The sequence below is a fragment of the Stomoxys calcitrans genome, chromosome 2 (assembly GCF_963082655.1).
Source record: "Stomoxys calcitrans chromosome 2, idStoCalc2.1, whole genome shotgun sequence".
NCBI lineage: Eukaryota > Metazoa > Arthropoda > Insecta > Diptera > Muscidae > Stomoxys > Stomoxys calcitrans.
This window is the reverse complement of record NC_081553.1, coordinates 12,353,058-12,371,517: the sequence shown is the minus strand read 5'-3', so window position 1 is coordinate 12,371,517 and position 18,460 is coordinate 12,353,058. Positions and strand designations below refer to the sequence as shown.

Sequence of the window (18,460 nt, the reverse complement as noted above, 5' to 3'; positions counted from 1 at the left end):
TTTTTGAGTAAAAAATTTCCCTTCATATATGAAGATATACGTCACTTGTGTTACAACCAGTGTTGCCATTCAAGAAAATTATTTCCTACCAAAATTCAAGAAAAATCCTAACAACCCCAACCAAAACCTACCAAATGTTCTACAAGCTCATATGCGGTTGGCCATTTGACCATTCCATTTGCAAAGTATACATACTAGATCGTTATAGTTATAGACGATCTAGACATGTCCGTCGGTCTGCTTGTTGAAATCACAGCCTAAAGTTCAAAGTTGGCTTATATATATATGGCTTATATATATGTATAGCACCCTTTATACTGATATCACCATAAGAAATCGTGAGTTCATAAATTTCCTATTCAAGGGTTTTTTCGACGTTACAGTAGATCCCTTAACATCTGAGTATGAATCGGATCTGACCTTATTTGTATGGACCTGGCTAATATCCCTGTTTTCCGATTAAAGACATACCGCTTTTTTTACCAAGAATTTATGAAATTTTGAAGAAATCTCTCTCTTGAAAATAATAACTGCCCACAACAAATATGCCCACCACTCTTCTCCACCAGGAATCTTCAGAGGTACCCGTTCTACTTGGGTTATTGCCATTGCCATCTTTTTCTTGATGGCTCTTCTAGCCGGATTGAACCAGAGATCTTTTTTATTTGTCTTACATTCGATTGCATGTAAAAGTTGTGTTTTCTTATTTGATCTTGCAATTTTTTGTTAAATTTTATTTATTTTATAAATTTTCTTTTGAAAAAAAAACTCAGTTCAAGACATTTTTTGGGCGCACATGCTTAGAATGGCCTGTTTTTGTGGCAAGCGAGTCGTATTGCCCTTATAAATTGTAAAGAAAAAACGAGTCGTTTCAAAGCATAATAAAGTGAAAACGATTCGTCTGCTCAAAACAGCTTTGATCTGAACATAATATAAAATAGGACAAAATCTAATAATAACTTAATATAAACGGCATACAAACCTAAAATTAAAATTAAAAATTTACTTATGATGTTCTCTTATGACTTCCAACCAGGATTCATTGAATAAGGTTAGGCCAAGCGATCAGCCGACGTAATTTTTTTTAATTTTTGGCAGTACTTGGCATTCAATGTCAACTTGTTTTCTTTTTACATTCATTCTTTGTTTACGTTTTCTCCTATTTTATGACATTTTCAATCGGCATATTTGACATCCTTAATGATGTTCATGGGGCCTATCCACTTTATGTTTTCGCAAGTGACCTAACCTTCTATTAGTGAATCCTGACATCCAACAAACCTTTCAGACATATTCCGAATAGGTCCAATATTTGGGCATATTCAAGAGATGTGTATGGACATATTCGGTATAAGTATACTCATATCAAATTTCAACAATATAATAAAATATATAGTGGCTTAACAGGATTCACGAATAGAAGTTTAAGTTACTTGCGAAAACATAAAGAGGCTATCCACTTTACTATAAACACCATTAAAGATGTCAAATCTGCCGATTAAAAATGTCATCAAATAGGAGAAAACGTAAACAAAGAATGGATGTAAAAATAGAACAAGTTAACGCCTTCAATGCTTAGTACTGCCAAAAATTAAAAAAATTGTATGTCGGCTGATCGCTTGGTTTAAATTTATTCAGTTTATCCTGCTGGCTTAAGAAGTTGAATGGCAAAATCCTTTATATTGCAGCTATATCCATATATGAACCCACAAACAAAGCCTTTGTCAAGCCACAACGATCAATGACTTGACCGACTAAGAATGTCAAGACGAGAATTTATCGATATTTCGAGGTGCCAAATAAGAGCCCTAGCTTAGTATGCCCCATCCCATAAACATAAATAGCTGAGTAAAATTTTTTTTCGCGAGCGCAGTATCTGTCAGAAAGTTTAGGTTGTATGTGAGTATTATAGTTAAGAACAATAACACATAGAAACAACGAAAAATGGCGCGAACTAGTAACATACTCAAAATCAGGGTTGCACTAATCACTGATTTTGACAGATACTGCACTCAATATTTTGTTGTTGGGCAACTGGAACTACCTGTAAATGGATATATCTTGCCTCATCCTATGGTGGTGGGCATAGCAAGCCAAGTTTAAAGTGCAAATTGCACTGAAAATAATTGCCGCTAATATTTAAGGAAACTTTTTTCTACTTGATATTTAAGAATTTTTACTTGATATTAAGAACTTTAATCTCAAATGTTATATATATATTCTTGATCAGCGTAAAAATCTAAGACGAGCTAGCCATGTCCGTCCGTATGTCCTTCTGTCTGTTGAAATCACGCTACAGTCTTTAAAAATAGAGATATTGAGGTGAAACTTTGCACAGATTCTTGTTTTGTCCATAAGCAGGTTAAGTTCGAAGATGCACTATATCTTGATATAGCCCCCATATAGACCGATCCGCCAATTTAGGGTCTTAGGACCATAAAATCCACATTTATTACCTGATTTTGCTGAAATTTGGGACAATGAGTTGTGTAGGCCAGTCAACATCCTTCTTCAATTTAGCCCAGATCGGTTCTGATTTGGATATAGCTGCCATATAGAACGATCTCTCGATTAAAAGTCTTGGCCCCATAAAAAACACATTTATTATCTGATTTCGCTGCACGCCGTTCGGACTCTGCTATAAAAGTAGGCCCCTTATAACTTAGCCCCTGCTCCTTAGTGGAATGTTCATGGGCAAAATTTGCATTTGATTTATGTTAGAATTTTCGACATCCGTGTCGTATATGGTTCAGATCGGTCTATATTTGGATATGGCTACCAAAAAGACCAATATTTTGTTCTACAAATTTGAACAATGACTTGTACTTATTAGACCTCTCAATATCCTTGTTGAATTTGGTACAAATCGGACAAATTATGCATTTTTCACCGAATTATGACGAAAGGTGGTTTACATATATTCCCGAAGTGGTGGGTATCCAAAGTTTGGCCCGGCCGCGATCGCAACATACACCAACCACTATGGGGCGCGTTTCGCCTTTGATTAGAAGACTTTTCAACCATATTAGGTGTGATGGCTTCAAGGGCCGTACGTTGGTATGTTGCAATTGTATCGAATTTATTGCGAAAAGTCCTCTATGATACAAATACCTCATTAACCACGCTCGACAACCCTGTCTATTAGCTGTACTTTTTCCAATGCATGTGTTTTTCGTGCAATTACAGATTTTTTGTCTGCTACAATTACACTACTTGCATGGTTCGCATAATTCTGTGCATCTGTTGGAAGTTGTATTGATGGCCTCGAACGCTAGACAACGGCTTTCGCTGTTGCTCCGTTTGCCCAGGCTCAAACCCCGGCCGGACTCTGCCGACTTATTTTTTTGTTTTGTTTAAAATTACTTATTTTTTTGTTTCGTTGATATTTCTTCGGATGGGTGTTACTGTTGATTAACGTTAAAATACAAAGCATTAAGTGGGAAAGGCGTTCTTTTTGTCCAAAAAGTTCGAAAATTTTTGATAGGCATATATTTTTTATTTATTCTTGATTTTTGTGTGGACATATACCTAGCTTGTATTACTCTATATTGGCATTTGTTTATAATGAGACGGCAAAACCTGTTTACAAGCCACCAAAAAAGTCATTCATGACGAAATTTCAATGTTAATGTCATCCACACAGAATCACGTCATGTATTAAGCGATCTCTGGTAATAGCCGGGTTTTTATATCCTATACCACCACTGTGGTACAGGGTATTATAGATTTGTGCATTTGTTTGCAACGCTAAGAAGGAGAAGAGCTAGATCCATTGATAAGTATACCGTTCGACTCAGAATCACTTTCTGATTCGATTTAGCCATGTCCGTCTGTGAATCCATGTATTCTTGTAATAAAAGTGCAGGTCGTATTTGTTGTCCAATCATCACGAAATTTTCCCCAAGGACTAACGCTATTGATTTTGATAAAAAATCGGTTCAGATTTAGATATAGCTCCTATATATATGTATCGTCCGATTTGCACTTAAACAGCCGTAGAAAGGACAATTTTTAACCGATCTGCACAAAATTTGGTACAGATTGTTTCGTTATTGATTTCAACATATTTGCAAAATTTCATTAAAATCGGTTCAGATTTAGATATAACTCCCATATATATGTATCGCCCGATTTGCAATTAAATGGCCGTAGTAGCTGCAATTGTCAACCGATCTGCACAAAATTTGGTACGGATTGTTTCGTTATTGATTTCATCAATTCAATTTCATCAAAATCGGTTCAGATTTAGATATAGCTCCCATATATATGTATTGCCCGATTTGCACTCATATGGCCGTAAAAACAACAAATATCGACCGATCTGCACAAAATTTGGCAGGGATTGTTTTGTTTACTGATCTTAACATATCTCTGCTAGATTTCATTAAAATCGGTTCAAATTTGGATGTAGCACCCATACATATTTATCGCCGGATTTGCACTTATATGGCCGTAGTAAAAACAATTTTAAAACGATCTGTTTTAAAGTCGGTTCAGATTTAGATAAAGCTCTCATATACATATATACTTATATATTGCCCAAATTTATAATTGTAGGGTGGGTGTAGGGTAATATATAGTCGGCTCTGCCCGACTTTTGCTTTTCCTTACTGGTTTTTACTGAAATTGTAAAATAAGAGAAGAAAAATGAGTATTTGATTAAATCCAGCTCTAAACATCTGTCTACATATCTTCACTAGTATTTCTATGGACAGCTTAATAAAAACCAAACATGCTTAATAGGTAATGCATGCACAAAAAAGTTATATCTATGTCGGAGATTTAAATTAAAATGACTATTTAATTGTCATTTATTTTATTTAATTCTTGGATGATATTGTAGGATCCATTTTCCTTGTTAAGTACAAGGAACCACACAATATGACGGATTATCAGTATTATGCGTACCCGTACTTAGTAGTTGCTTAGATCTTTAAGTCAACAAAATCACATTTGTTTTTAAAATTTTAATTAATGTGCACATACAGAATAGTTTCTAATTCCACCCTTCAGAATTCATACTGAGCAAAGCCCCTGACATTGTCGTGCAATAAAATGGGGCACTTTCAATTAGGCAAACAAGAATTGTGGGAAATTTGCTTTTGAAAACGAAGAAATAGTTTGGTTTCAAACAATAGAAAACTTTCAGCCACATATGCATAAATCATCAAGTAGTACTTAAGTAGTAAACAAAAATATTGTGGTACTAATTGCGCTATTCAACAGAATTTAACTGTGACAAAAGTTATTTTTTGTTTTCAAATTCAAAATCGTATTTAATTGCAGGTGTGTAAGAGTACAAAATATCCCGTTACCCGCTTGTCCAGGCAACTATTTCCAAACCATAATAGCAGGCGACAACATTATCTACATAAACAAATTATTTAAAAATTGGAGACAAAGATTTTCAACTTTTTAACGACACAATTCCTTTAGTGGAAGATTTTTTATTTGATTTAAAGAATGTTTTTTCTTAGATAGTAGTTTACAAACGCAAATTTTCCTATCCAAGTCAAGGCACCACCTTTTTTAGCCAAGTCCGAACGGCGTGCCGTACGTGGAACATCTCTTTGGGGCAGAAGTTATTAAAAGCGTTCCAAATGACCAATTTAAGGTACAAAACTCGCTAAAATTAGCCTTTTAAGTAAACCTGCTGCTTCTCACACGTTTATGGTTTGGATGTAGATACTATTTCCAGTTAGTTACACTCAGAAATATTGCGCGCATTAAATAAAGTAAAGCACTTATTCCAAATAAGTTAGCAAATGTTAATCTAATTTGGTTAAATTTTGATTAAAACAAGGAAAAATGCCAATTTTTAGTAAGTTTTACTCATCTGTAATTTGTGGCAAATAGTTCACTAATTTGGGTTTGGGAAGTCAAATTTCTTCTCAAGTAGTTCAAAAATCTTCCTCTAAAGGAATTGTGTCGTTAAAAAGTTGAAAATCTTTGTCTCAATTTTTTAAATAACATTAAAACAATTTTTTTTTATGTAGATAATGTTTTAGCCAGTCGCCTGGACAAGCGGGTAACTGGATATTTTGTATTCTTACACACCTGCAATTAAATGCGATTCTGAATTTCTTTGTGCAAACAAAAATAGCTTTTGTCGAAGTTAAATTCTGTTGAATCGCGCAATTAGTACCACAATATTTTTGTTTACTACTTAAGTACTACTTGATGATTTATGCATATGTGGCTGAAAGTTTTCTATTGTTTGAAACCAAACTATTTCTTCGTTTTCAAAAGCAAATTTCCCACAATTCCCGTTTGCCTAATTGAAAGTGCCCCATTTTATTGCACGACAATGTCAGGGGGTTTGCTCAGTATGAATTCTGAAGGGTCGAATTAGAAACTATTCTGTATGTGCACATTAATTAAAATTTCAAAAACAAATGTGATTTTGTTGACTTAATGATCTAAGCAACTACTAAGTACGGGTACGCATAATACTGTTTATCCGTTATATTGTGTGGTTCCTTGTACGTAACAAGGAAAATGGATCGCATAAAATAATCCAAGAATTAAAAAAAAAAATGACAATTAAATAGTCATTTTAATTTAAATCTCCGACATAGATATAACTTTTTTTGTGCATGCATTATCTATTAAGCATGTTTGGTTTTTATTAAGCTGTCCATAGAAATACTAGTGAAGATATGTAGACAGATGTTTAGAGGTAGATTTAATCAAATACTTATTAATTTTCTCTAATTTTACAATTTCGGAAAAAAAAACCCGGCTATTACCAGAGATCATTTAATATATGATGTTATTCTGTGTGGATGACATTAACATTGAAATTTCGATATGAATGACTTTTTTGGTGGCTTGTAAAAAGGGTTTGTCATCTCATTATAAAGAAATTTTAATATCATCAAGAATAAATAAAAATTATGTGGCTATCCAAAAATTTCGAACCTTTTCCAACCAGCGGATTCGCTAACTTATGGATAAAAAAAAGGTCTTCCCGCTTAATGCTTTATATTTTAACGTTGATCAACACTAACACCCATCCGAAGAAATATCAACGAAACAAAAAAATAAGTAATTTTAAACAAAACAAAAAATTCAAAGAGCCGTTGTCTAGCATTCAAGGCCATCAATACAACTTCCAACAAATGCACAGAATCATGTGAACCATGGAAGTAGTGTAATTGTAGCAGACAAAAATCTGTCAATACACGAAAAAACACATGCATTGCAAAAAGTACAGCTAATAGACAGGCTGGTCGAGCGTAGTTAATGAGGTATTTGTATCATAGAGGCCTTTTTGCAATAATTACGATACAAATGCAACATACCAACGTGCGGCCCTTGAAGCCATAACACCTAATATGGTTGAAAAGTCTTCCAATCAAAGACGAAACGCGCTCCTTAGTGGAATGCTCATGGGCAAAATTTGAATTTTTTTAATCAAAATTCTATTAAAATGCAATTTGTATACAAATGTTCCGAAAAATAATCATTTTGCTTAAAATATGGAATTAGAAAAGAGAATGAGTTTTATACCTTTTTTTTATTAAACTAAAATATGGTCATTTTGTTTTTCAGGTCATTATTTTTCATTTGCGTCCTGCCTAATATATTGAATGGCTTCCATGTTAACTCCTATACCATGTTGGGTCATTTGCCCGACGATCAATGGTGCGAGATAGATGACTTGCGAGCGGCCAACTGGACAAATGTACAGAAACGCACAATTGCACACAAAGATCTAACCACCAAAGGATGCACAATAAGGGATTGGGACTATAAGCACTTGAGTAGCATGTCCTTTGAGGAGGCATACAATTACACCTCAATGCAGGCGGATATTGAAACACCCAATGAAATATCATGTAAAGCTAAGGGCATCTACCACTATGCAGCACCCGATAGTACATTTGTGGCAAATTGGGATTTGGTGTGTGACCGAGCCATACAGAGGACGTCAGCCCAGGTGTTTGTGTCGCTGGGCAAATTTCTTGGATCGTTTACGTTTGGAATGATATCCGACAAGTAAGTTGATTTTTGCATCTTCGATTTTAATTCTTCAGGGCTAAGTAGTATAGTATAATCATATAATTTTTATGAAATGTATCGTGTTTATGTGTGTGAGACCCTGCAACAACAGTGCCAACGACTTACGCTTATGAGCGAAATAAAACCCTCAGGCACGATTGAATATCAAATGAAGGACTGACGAGAAAAATTGTGATACACAAAAAACTAACCAGCCGTGATTTTTCCAAATCTATAGCTGTACAAAAGTTTGAAAAAGACAAACTAAATAGCATTTGTTGTCTAGAAATGGGAACTGAATCCCAAATGGTCCGCTGGCTTTACGAAAGGTCGTCAGGCCGATTCTGACACACCGTATGATGAATGGAAAGTAGGTGCAACATAGAAGTATTACAACTGGTCCAACAGACCTATTTTGAGTGTTCGCGTACTTAAAAACTTGTGCGCTAGTGTTCGTGAGAGTGGGCATTTTTCAGCTGGTTTTCACAGATGTGACTGTGAAAACCAGGTGTTCTGGTGAAGTTCATAACGAAAGAGAGTAAAGTTTGTTCTTACTCTCTGCAAATTTTTACTGGAAAAGTATCCGAAAACACTTATAGTCATTACGTCGACTTAGGCGATGATGCCAGTATTACAACTGGTCCAACAGACCTGTTTTGAGTGTTCGCGTACTTAAATACTTGTGCGCGAGTATTCGTGAGAGTAGGCATTTTTCAATGGAACAGCTGTTTTTCACAAAACATCTGTGAAAATCAGCTGTTCTATTGAAATTCATAACGAAAGAGAGTAAAGTTTGTTCTTACTCTCTGCAAATTTTTACTGAAAAAGTATCCGAACACACTTATTGTCATTACGCCGTCTTATTCGATCGAGATGATTTTGGACGTCAGGCCCAGAGAATGAGACGCTGGGAAATAGACTTAGGACGATGAAGGAATAGTTTGAAGGTAGAAGTGGGATAGTCAAGGTAACGATAGGTAGTTTGGAACCAGTCTGAAACTTGAAAAGCGAGGATTGTAGGAGTGAACGGAAAAAATCATAGCATAAATCTCACTTTGTTTTGAGTTTTCCAATAAGGACTTGACAACTTTTTTTAATAAATTAACGCAAACCATTAGAGATATTTCAAAAACTGTATAGTCGGCTTGAAGTATTCAAAACATTCATGAATGGAACTCGACTTCGTTCATATGGCCACTGTCAACACATTTGCATCTGTCAATATGTTGGACCCAACTTTTGATGACTCGGCCACACATTTGGCTCTAAGCTCTTCCAACGTCGCACAGTGGAAGAAAATCGATAAAAACAAGTAAAAAACAATGCCGTGTGAGAACAGGTAGGGATATCTCATTGAAATTTGGAGTAGTTAAAGCCCCAAAGAAAGCAGTCTAGTGGCGTCTAATCGCACGAACGAGGCGGCCACATCGGTACATTCTTGCGGTAACAAGCACATCGAATTCAATAAATCGATTATAACGTGTGCTGTGTGGCTTGTGGCACCGTGCTGTTGAAACCACATGTCGTCCTGATCGATATCTTTCAATTCAGGTAAAAAATAATCAGTGAGCATGGTGCGATAGCGTTGTCCATCCACGGTAAAGTGACGATTGGATTTGGCGTCGACGAAGAAGTATGACCCAATGACGCCGCCGGCTTGTAAACCGCACCAAACAATTATTTTTTGTGGATGAAATGTTGATTCGTGAAGACCAATAACGCATATTTTGTTTATTGACAAACCCCTTAAGCGAAAAATGAGCTTTGTCAAAATTGGAGTTAACAGTCTTAAATAGCGGTCAGCGACTGCAAATTTCGATGGTAAATTTTTATCATTTACAGAAGTTCTTCATTTTCATGATGAAAATATTGAGTGAACTGAATAAATTCGATTTGTGTAAGAGAGAGTTCACAAATTAAATTCAAAGTTGATAAGTCCCTATTGGAAAACCCTATAGCTGTTGCTATTCAAAAGCCTACAATATAGATCCAAAAACGGAGTTCTTTTGTCTGTCAGATCAACAAATTGTAATGTAGACGGATATCCGAGTGACCATGGAGTACGTGAACTGGCCGCGTGGTATAACTATATGAGGTCTCACGGATAGTCAAGTGGCTATTAGGGTAATAACAGCAAGGGCATACAATGTGACTTGCTAAATATTGGCCCGGCCGAAACGGGATAACTCGTGCTCATACTACACAGGCTGGAACTTTGAACTCCGACTTGTGTGGTGCCCATCGTTATTACGGGAAGCTTAGCTGAAAGCGCCCGGTAGCATCCACAGGTTGCGGATGATGGAAAGCTCCGTTTTTATGCGGAGTAGCTGCAAATGCTCTTAATTAAATGCTGAGTGCCAATGATACTCAAGATGATAAGGCGAGTTATTGGCGCCTTCAAATAACCAATGGCCAACATAAGCGTCTGTTCCCAGGTTAGGGGCGGCTGGAGGCGTGCCGGATCTTGGAGCAAGCCGCTCGCCACAACGAGGGATACATGTGCAATCCCACAAAACCCATGCGGTTGGGACGCTGGGCCAGGGGGCGGATTTCCCCGGAAAAATATGAGAACTACTATGGGAAACAAAGGAATAGTAAAAACGGACCCCCCCCCCCCAACGTTGACGACCCACGCAAACGAAAAAGGGACCATGATTTGCGGATCTGCACCTGGATAGAGAAGCTGGCGGATGTATTAGAGAAGTACAAGTCAGATATTACCACCTTACAGGAAGTGCGATGGACTGGGAATAGCGTCACTACAACACCAAACGGTGACGAACTTTACTATAGCTGGCATAACAAGAGGCATTTATTTGGCTGTGGATTTCTGGTTAGTCGGAGCCTTATTTGTTCCAGCCTTATTTGTTCCCATGCCCCGACGGAAGACAAAGACGAGCAGACCAAGGATATTTTCTACGAGCGTCCCGCTGCTCCGCCAATGATATTAAAATCGTTTTGGGAGATTTTAATGCGAAGATAGGGAAGGAAGATATTTTGGGTCCAACATTCGGAAAGTTTAGCCTCCACGAGATAACGTCTAGTAATGGGTTGAGGCTGATTGCTTGCGCCGCGGCAAAAGACATCGTAGTTAGTAGCACCAGATTTCAATTTAAAAATATTAACAAAGGCACATGGCGGTCACCCGATCAAAACACGAGGAACCAAATTGATCACGTTGTGATAGATGGTAGGCATTCATCCAGCGTGTTAGATGTACGATCGATCCGAGGAGCGAAAATGGATTCGGATCATTACCTTGTTGCAGCAAAGGTTCGCACCCGTTTGAACATGGCGAGGAAAGTACGATGTGATACTGCACGGAAGCTGGACATTGAAAAGCTGATCGATATCGGATACGTTCGGCTAGTGGAACAAATATTCTGTCATAGCGAATTAAAGTAAAGTAAAGCTTATGTTACAAACATTAACATAGGAAGGATTCTGAGGGTTCATTGGGGAAATGGAGGGGAACTTCAAAAGCCACGTAGTTCACGAAAAAAATTTGTTTCTTTCATAACATTTCAATAGGTTTTCTTCCCTCAGAAAGATGCTAGTTACGCTAATGTCTCCATGTGGTAAAAAATGTAAATTTGTTAATTTTGCCCATGAACATTCCACTAAGGAACAGAGGCAAACTTCTCACATATCAATGAGTGCAGTCCGATTCAAGTTTAGGCTCAATGATAAGGGGTCTCCTTTTTATAGCCGAGTTCGAACGGCGTGCCGCAATGCGACACCTCTTTGGAGAGAAGCTTTACTTGGCATAGTACCTCACAAATGTTGCCAGCATTAGGAGGGGAAAACCACCGCTGAAAATTTTTTTCTGATGGTCTCGCCAGGATTCGAACCCAGGTGTTCAGCATCATAGGCGGACCTGCTAACCTCTGCGCTGCGGTGGCCTCCATGTGGTAGAATCCGCTTTATTAGGTTTCCAAGCCTTAGTGGGTTAAAATGGATGAAAAGGCGGCTCTGTTAGAAACGACCAATGGTCTGCCGTCGTTAAACATAGAGAACGCAAAGCACCTCCTGTTAACGCGATGTAATTTAAGAACATGGGCAAGAAATGAACACGTGAATCGGCAAGGATTCTGTGTGGAGATTCGTAACTTTAAGAGTACGAAGCCCTTGTCCAAATTAAGACAAGATACGTACGTGTACGATGGATCAGCAAGTAACCTGTTGGAAAATCCGAACAGCGACGAGAAGAGAAAGGCGATCAGTAAAACTATACGGTACACAAAGAATTACGAAAAACTGGATAGTCGCACTCGATAGGTGTGACTGGTAAACTAGATTTCCTACATTTACATTAAATTTTTTTGTTTTTTTTGTTTGTTTTTTTGTTGTTTTTTTTAGATTTGGTCGCAAAACCTCATTTACTTTGGGTGCAGCTTTTTTCATGATTTCCAGCATATTTTGTACATTCTCTCCTTGGTATTCATTGTTCCTGATAGGTCGTTTTGGCTTGGGTGCTGCCTCGTCAGGACTATTTTATGCTGCGTATGCCATGTGTTAGTATTAAAATTTCAAAATATTATTAAACAGCTATAATTTTTTTTATCTATTCTTGTTCAAATGTAGTAATGGAAAATATTTGCCTAAAACATCGCTCTTGGATGTCTTTAATATTTTCTGGAGCTTATCCCATAGGCATGATACTTTTGGCTATTTTTGCCTATCTGCTCGATGACAATTGGAGATATTTGCAATTAGCTTTAACCGTGCCCGCTATGTTATTGTTGCTAAATTGCTAGTAAGTAAAACCTTTTTAATATTTTCTGACAAAAATTTAAATTATCTCCGTATTTCAGCATCATGAATGAATCACCACGTTGGCTAATAACGCAAAAACGCTTTGAACGCGCCTACAAAATTTTATTCAAAAAACCAAGCCATTATGAAATTGTCAAGCCCGCCATTGAACAATCGAGCATTGTAGCTGATAAGAAAATCGTAAGATTCGTTTCCATTTTTTGGGCAACTTTTATTATAATTCAAATTTCATTGAAAACGAAAAGTAAGAGCGTACGAAATTGCTGCAACGTAATTATTCTAAAGCTTATTTAAATTTAGAAATATTTAATCTATATGATGCTGTCGTTTGATCACACAGACCCGCTAAAACCAGTATTGTGTCATTTGAAGCACATTATTTAGCTTAGATGGCTATCAAGGTTCGTTGATCGCCTAAATAATTAATTTGTGCTATTTTTATACCCTCCACCATTGGATGGGGGTATACTAATTTCGTCATTCTGTTTGTAACTCTTCGAAATATACGTCTAAGAGTAGTCTAATGTAGGTCGGTTGTGATTGTAAATGGGCCACACCGGTTTGGCTGAAATTTTGCATGAGGTGTTTTGTTATAATTTTCAACCACTGTGCCAATTATGGTTTAAATCGACCCATAACCTGCTATAGCTGTCATATAAATCGATCTGGGGTCTTGACTTCTTGAGCCTCTAGAGGGCGCAATTTCCATCCGATTTGGCTGAAATTTCTTTTCTTTTATCCTTTGTTTGTCTAAAAGGAGATACCGGGAAAGAACTCGACAAATGCGATCCATGGTGGAGGGTATATAAGATTCGGCCCGGCTGAACTTAGCACGCTTTTACTTGTGTTTTTTTTTTGGGACCGTGGCATACATCGCAAATTAAATTACTAATACAATAAGACATAATTATGACAAAATGTCCGGGAAACTATTTTTTTTTTTCTTTTTTTTTTTGAAAAGTGCTGACCAGAACAGATAATAAGCATGAGTACTTATAGGTCATAACACAACCAACTAAATTAATTACTCAGTACATGAAAAAAGTTTGTTGAAATAAAAGTGATTTACGTATTTAGTTCTCCCAAACGGAAGAATTTGAGCTATAAGGCCAAGTACTGACTTCATTCGCCGCGAAAATGCCTTATAAATGATTGCGAAATCCAACGGACTTTATACAGCGCCAGAAGCCCAAGGAAAAGACAAACAACAACAACCAACAAAGGCAACAGCAATCCCATGGCAGCCGGTTGTACGCACCGGATTGACCCGATGGAATCTTCATCGGCAAGGGCTGCCGCCTCAGTGTGCGTGTTCGTCTTTTTTCGTCATGGGAGAGGCACATCCCGGAGTGCCTTCTCCGTATGCTTTTGGTCCGTGCCGGGATTGAAAAGAACCCCGGACCCTGGTTCTGTTCCGTTTGCCAGAACCGCCTTCATCATCGGTCAGTGTCGGTGAGGTGTAACAGGTGCTTGGAGTGGGTACATTTCCGTTCTTGCTCTGGCCTAACTTCGCTACGGGAGTATAGTCATACTGGCTATGTCGCTAGGTGCTGTGCGAACATAGCCAGCAGTGGGTCACAAGCGTCGCCGTCGTCGCCTTCGGCGTCCTCGTCGTCGGACTATGTGACCCCCCCGACCTCTCCCGTACGGCAATTTATGCAAAGACAGCACCTACTATTGCCAGGCCAGTGTCGGGAAATGTATCGTTCCTGCAGTTAAACTGCAATGGACTGCGAGGCAAGATTGATGAGATTGTAGATTTTATGAGTCGGAAGAGCATATCGGTCGCAGCGATCCAGGAGACAAAGCTGACTAACACCTGCAGCTTGCACAGTTGTCACGGCTACAATGTGCTACGTAAGGATCGCTCAAGGAATGGAGGTGGGGGATTGGCCTTCGTTATACACCATTCCGTGCAGTATAGACCTATCTCGCCTGCGCTTGACGCTAGTGACCCATACATGGAATGTATGGGGGTAGCAGTCAGGTCTGGTACTGCCGAGATAGAGATATACAACGTGTATATACCGCCGGTTGGCAGCTGTGTCCCGATTAATGGCCAGGACTACAGCCCCGACATAAGTGGGTTGCTATCTGGCCATAGTCGTCTGGTTCTGGGGGATTTCAATGCACATCACTCGTCATGGCATTCTCCCCTAGGCAACGACCAGCGTGGCATAGCTTTGGCAGAGCAGATAGATAGCTCCACGTTTTGCACGGTGAATGAGGATGCCCCCACTAGGATTACGAGGAGGTGCAGCAGCTCGCCAGACATCTCAATCGCATCCCCTGATCTCCTGAGTGACGTATCCTGGCAAGCCGTCATCTCTTTGGGGTCAGACCACCTCCCCATAATCCTCACCATCGACCGACCACCCGACTTCATAACCTCTGAGCGCCGAACGTTCATCAACTACAAGAAGGCCAATTGGACTGGCTTCAGAGAGTATACCAATCGCCGCTTCAATGAACTGCCACCCCCCTCTGATGTGCTTGTGGCCGAGAGGAAATTCCGAGACATCATCAACGCAGCAGCCGCTCGCTTTATACCAGCCGGTCGAATACCGCAAGTGCGACCCAATTTCCCGGCGCAAGCAGTGGTACTCGCAGACGAGCGTGATGGGATTCGTGCTATGGACCCCGCTAACCCCAGAATCAGCGAGCTGAATCTGGAAATAAACAGGGTAGTCAACGAACATAAGCGGAATTTGTGGCTGGAACACTTGGAGCAATGTAACTTAGGCACCGGTGCAGGCAAATTGTGGGCCACTGTTAAGTCTCTCTCGAACCCCGGTAGACGGGACGACAGGACCTCAGTCACTTTTGGCGAGTTAACCGTGACTGATCCGAAGAGATGCGCCAGGTTGTTCAACCGTCAATTTATCGTGCATCCCGAGAGAGACAGGGCAAGGAGGAGAGCCATTCGCCGTATTCGTGGTCTCCGAGCCGATGAACAGCCATCACAATTTACCGTGGGCGAAGTTACGAATGTCATCCGTGGCGCAAAATCTTCCAAGGCGTTGGGCCCCGACGGAATCTCTACATTGATGCTGAAGAATCTGGATTTACCTGGAGTTGAGTACCTTACCACTGTCCTTAACCTGTCATTGAACACTCTTATAGTTCCCGATGTCTGGAAAATGGGCAGAGTGATCCCGCTACTGAAGCCTGGTAAAGACCCGAGTTTGGGGGAGTCGTACAGACCGATCTCCCTTCTCTCACCAGTGGCTAAGACGCTTGAGGCATTACTCCTCCCGAGCCTCGTAGGAGAATTTCCATTCGCCGAGCATCAACACGGATTTCGGAGACTGCACAGCACAACAACAGCTTTGCATGCCATCACCACACACATTTGCCGTGGCTTCAATCAACCCAGGCCATGTGATAGGACGGTCCTCGTGGCATTGGACCTATCGAAGGCATTCGACACGGTCAGCCATGCCAAATTATTTGAGGACATCGCCAACACGTCCCTCCAGCCAGGCCTTAAACGTTGGGTCGCGAATTATCTGTGTGGCCGCCAGTCATTTGTGGAATTTAGGGATAAGAAGTCAAAACACCGTAGAGTGAAACAGGGAGTTCCCCAAGGCGGGGTGATATCTCCGGCTCTGTTTAACCTCTACCTATCCTCCATCCCACCTCCTCCAGACGGCATAGAGATCGTATCATATGCGGACGACTGTACGATCTTGGCATCAGGCCCCCCCCCCCCCCCATTGATGACATCTGCGATAGGTTGAACGTCTACCTCAACGAGCTTGCCTCATATTTCGCTGCAATAAATCTGAAGATATCCGCCACCAAATCTTCAGCCACACTGTTCACTACAAATACGCGTGAGGTGAATTCTGAGCTGACTGTGATGGTCGATGGAGAATTGATTCCGACCATCAAGTGTCCCAAAATACTTGGCGTCACATTTGACAGCTCCTACACTTTCTCCCCACATGCCACAGCAATCTGCAATAAAGTCAAAAGTAGAAACAAGGTCCTCAAGTCACTCGCTGGCAGCACTTGGGGTGCAGACAAAGAAACCTTGTTGACCACGTACAAAGCAATTGGCCGGTCTGTGGTAAGTTATGCAGCGCCCGTGTGGTCACGTCAGCTTTGTGACACGCAGTGGAATAATATTCAGATCTGTCAGAATGCCGCCCTCCGAACTGCGACGGGCTGCCTCCTTAGTTCTCATGTGGACCACCTCCACCAGGAGACAAAGATCCTACCAGTGCGAAGACATAACTACATGCTGTCTAAGCAATACCTTTTGGGCTGTTATCGCAGAAATCATCCAAATCATCATCTTGTGGATAGATACCCACCGCCCAGAAGCCTTAAGGTAGATCTACATGATCTAGAGCGTGAGGTCCAGCGCTACAAGAGGGAACCTCTAGATCAAGCGTCATATCAAGCGGGTCTGAACAACATTCATGCAGACACGGTAGCAGGCGCGTTAACTGGCTACCGGGTGAATGTAGTCCTTGGAGAACGACCGCCACCCATTGCACCCGAAGAAATCGACCTCCCCCGGCAAACCAGAGTGATTCTGGCTCAATTACGTTCCGGCAGATGCAGCCGCCTCAATTCTCACAGAGCTAGGATTGATGCCGACGTGCAAGATGTATGTCCCGACTGTAACCAGGGACCGCACGATACACGTCACCTGTTTAACTGCCCGGCCAGACCCACTCGACTCAGACCCAGATCCCTGTGGACGCACCCCATCTTAGTCGCGGAGTTCCTGGGTCTTGACACTCAACAGAATCAAGCAGACGAAAGATAGTACACAATAAACTGCTACAACAACAACAACAACAACAAAGGCAACATCATTGAAGCAGAGTTGATTGATGCCCTTTTCGTGAGCACATAATAGGACTCTTCGCGTACTTTTCCAGTAAACATTTGCAGAAGAGTAACAGCCATTTTATTCTCTTTAAAAAATTTGAAAGCTAAAGTACGCGAACGACTTTTAGTAAAAATTTGCAGAACAACAACTGATCTTTGTTTTGGTTGGTTTTTTATTTGGTTGCTTAAGAAAACAATTGATTTTAAATAAAAAATGCTGGCGATACTTGTGAGATATTTTCCTTAGATAAACGTCAACTTATTGGCCCGAGAGAGACAAGGTTAGAATGGAGCCATTCGTAGTATCACTGATTTCCTTACCGCTGGACAGCCAACACAATTTACAGTGCACGAAACTACGAATGTCATCCGCGGCACCAAGTCGCGCAAGGCAGAAGGGGAGACATTCGTAGTATCCGTGAATTCTTGCCGCTGGACAGTCATCACAATTTACATTGCACGAAGCTGCGAATGTCATCCGCGGCACCAAGTCGCGCAACGCGCTGGTCCCAGACGGAATCTCTACACAGACGCTGAAGAATATTGATCTGCCTGGAGTCGAGTACCTTACAACAGTCCTGTGCGATGCTGCTACTGAAACCTGGATAGGACACAAGCAAGGGGAAGTTATACAGACCGATCTGTCTTCTTTCATCAGTAGCCACAACGCATGAGGGATTACCCCTTCCGATCCTCCCATTGGATAATTTCCTAAGGCCGAAAATGGAGTACAACTCACATGTATGAGCTGAAGCTTCAAAATCATGCCTGAAGCTACTGGATCGTGTACAGAGGAGAGCGATGGCGTTGATTGGAGACAGTGGGGTATCCAACT

At 40.2% G+C, this 18,460-nt stretch overlaps 1 protein-coding gene across 1 annotated transcript in view; it reads left to right on the top strand.

Moving 5' to 3' along the window:
- The window catches only part of LOC106080634 (organic cation transporter protein), a 34,804-nt gene that overhangs the window by 9,563 nt on the left and 6,781 nt on the right, over positions 1–18,460 (top strand). Inside the window, exons 2-5 of the mRNA XM_013242049.2 lie at positions 7,555–8,001; positions 12,364–12,518; positions 12,589–12,760; positions 12,819–12,960. Coding sequence (XP_013097503.1) covers positions 7,555–8,001; positions 12,364–12,518; positions 12,589–12,760; positions 12,819–12,960 — 916 coding nt within the window. The remainder of the gene's footprint in view (positions 1–7,554; positions 8,002–12,363; positions 12,519–12,588; positions 12,761–12,818; positions 12,961–18,460) is intronic.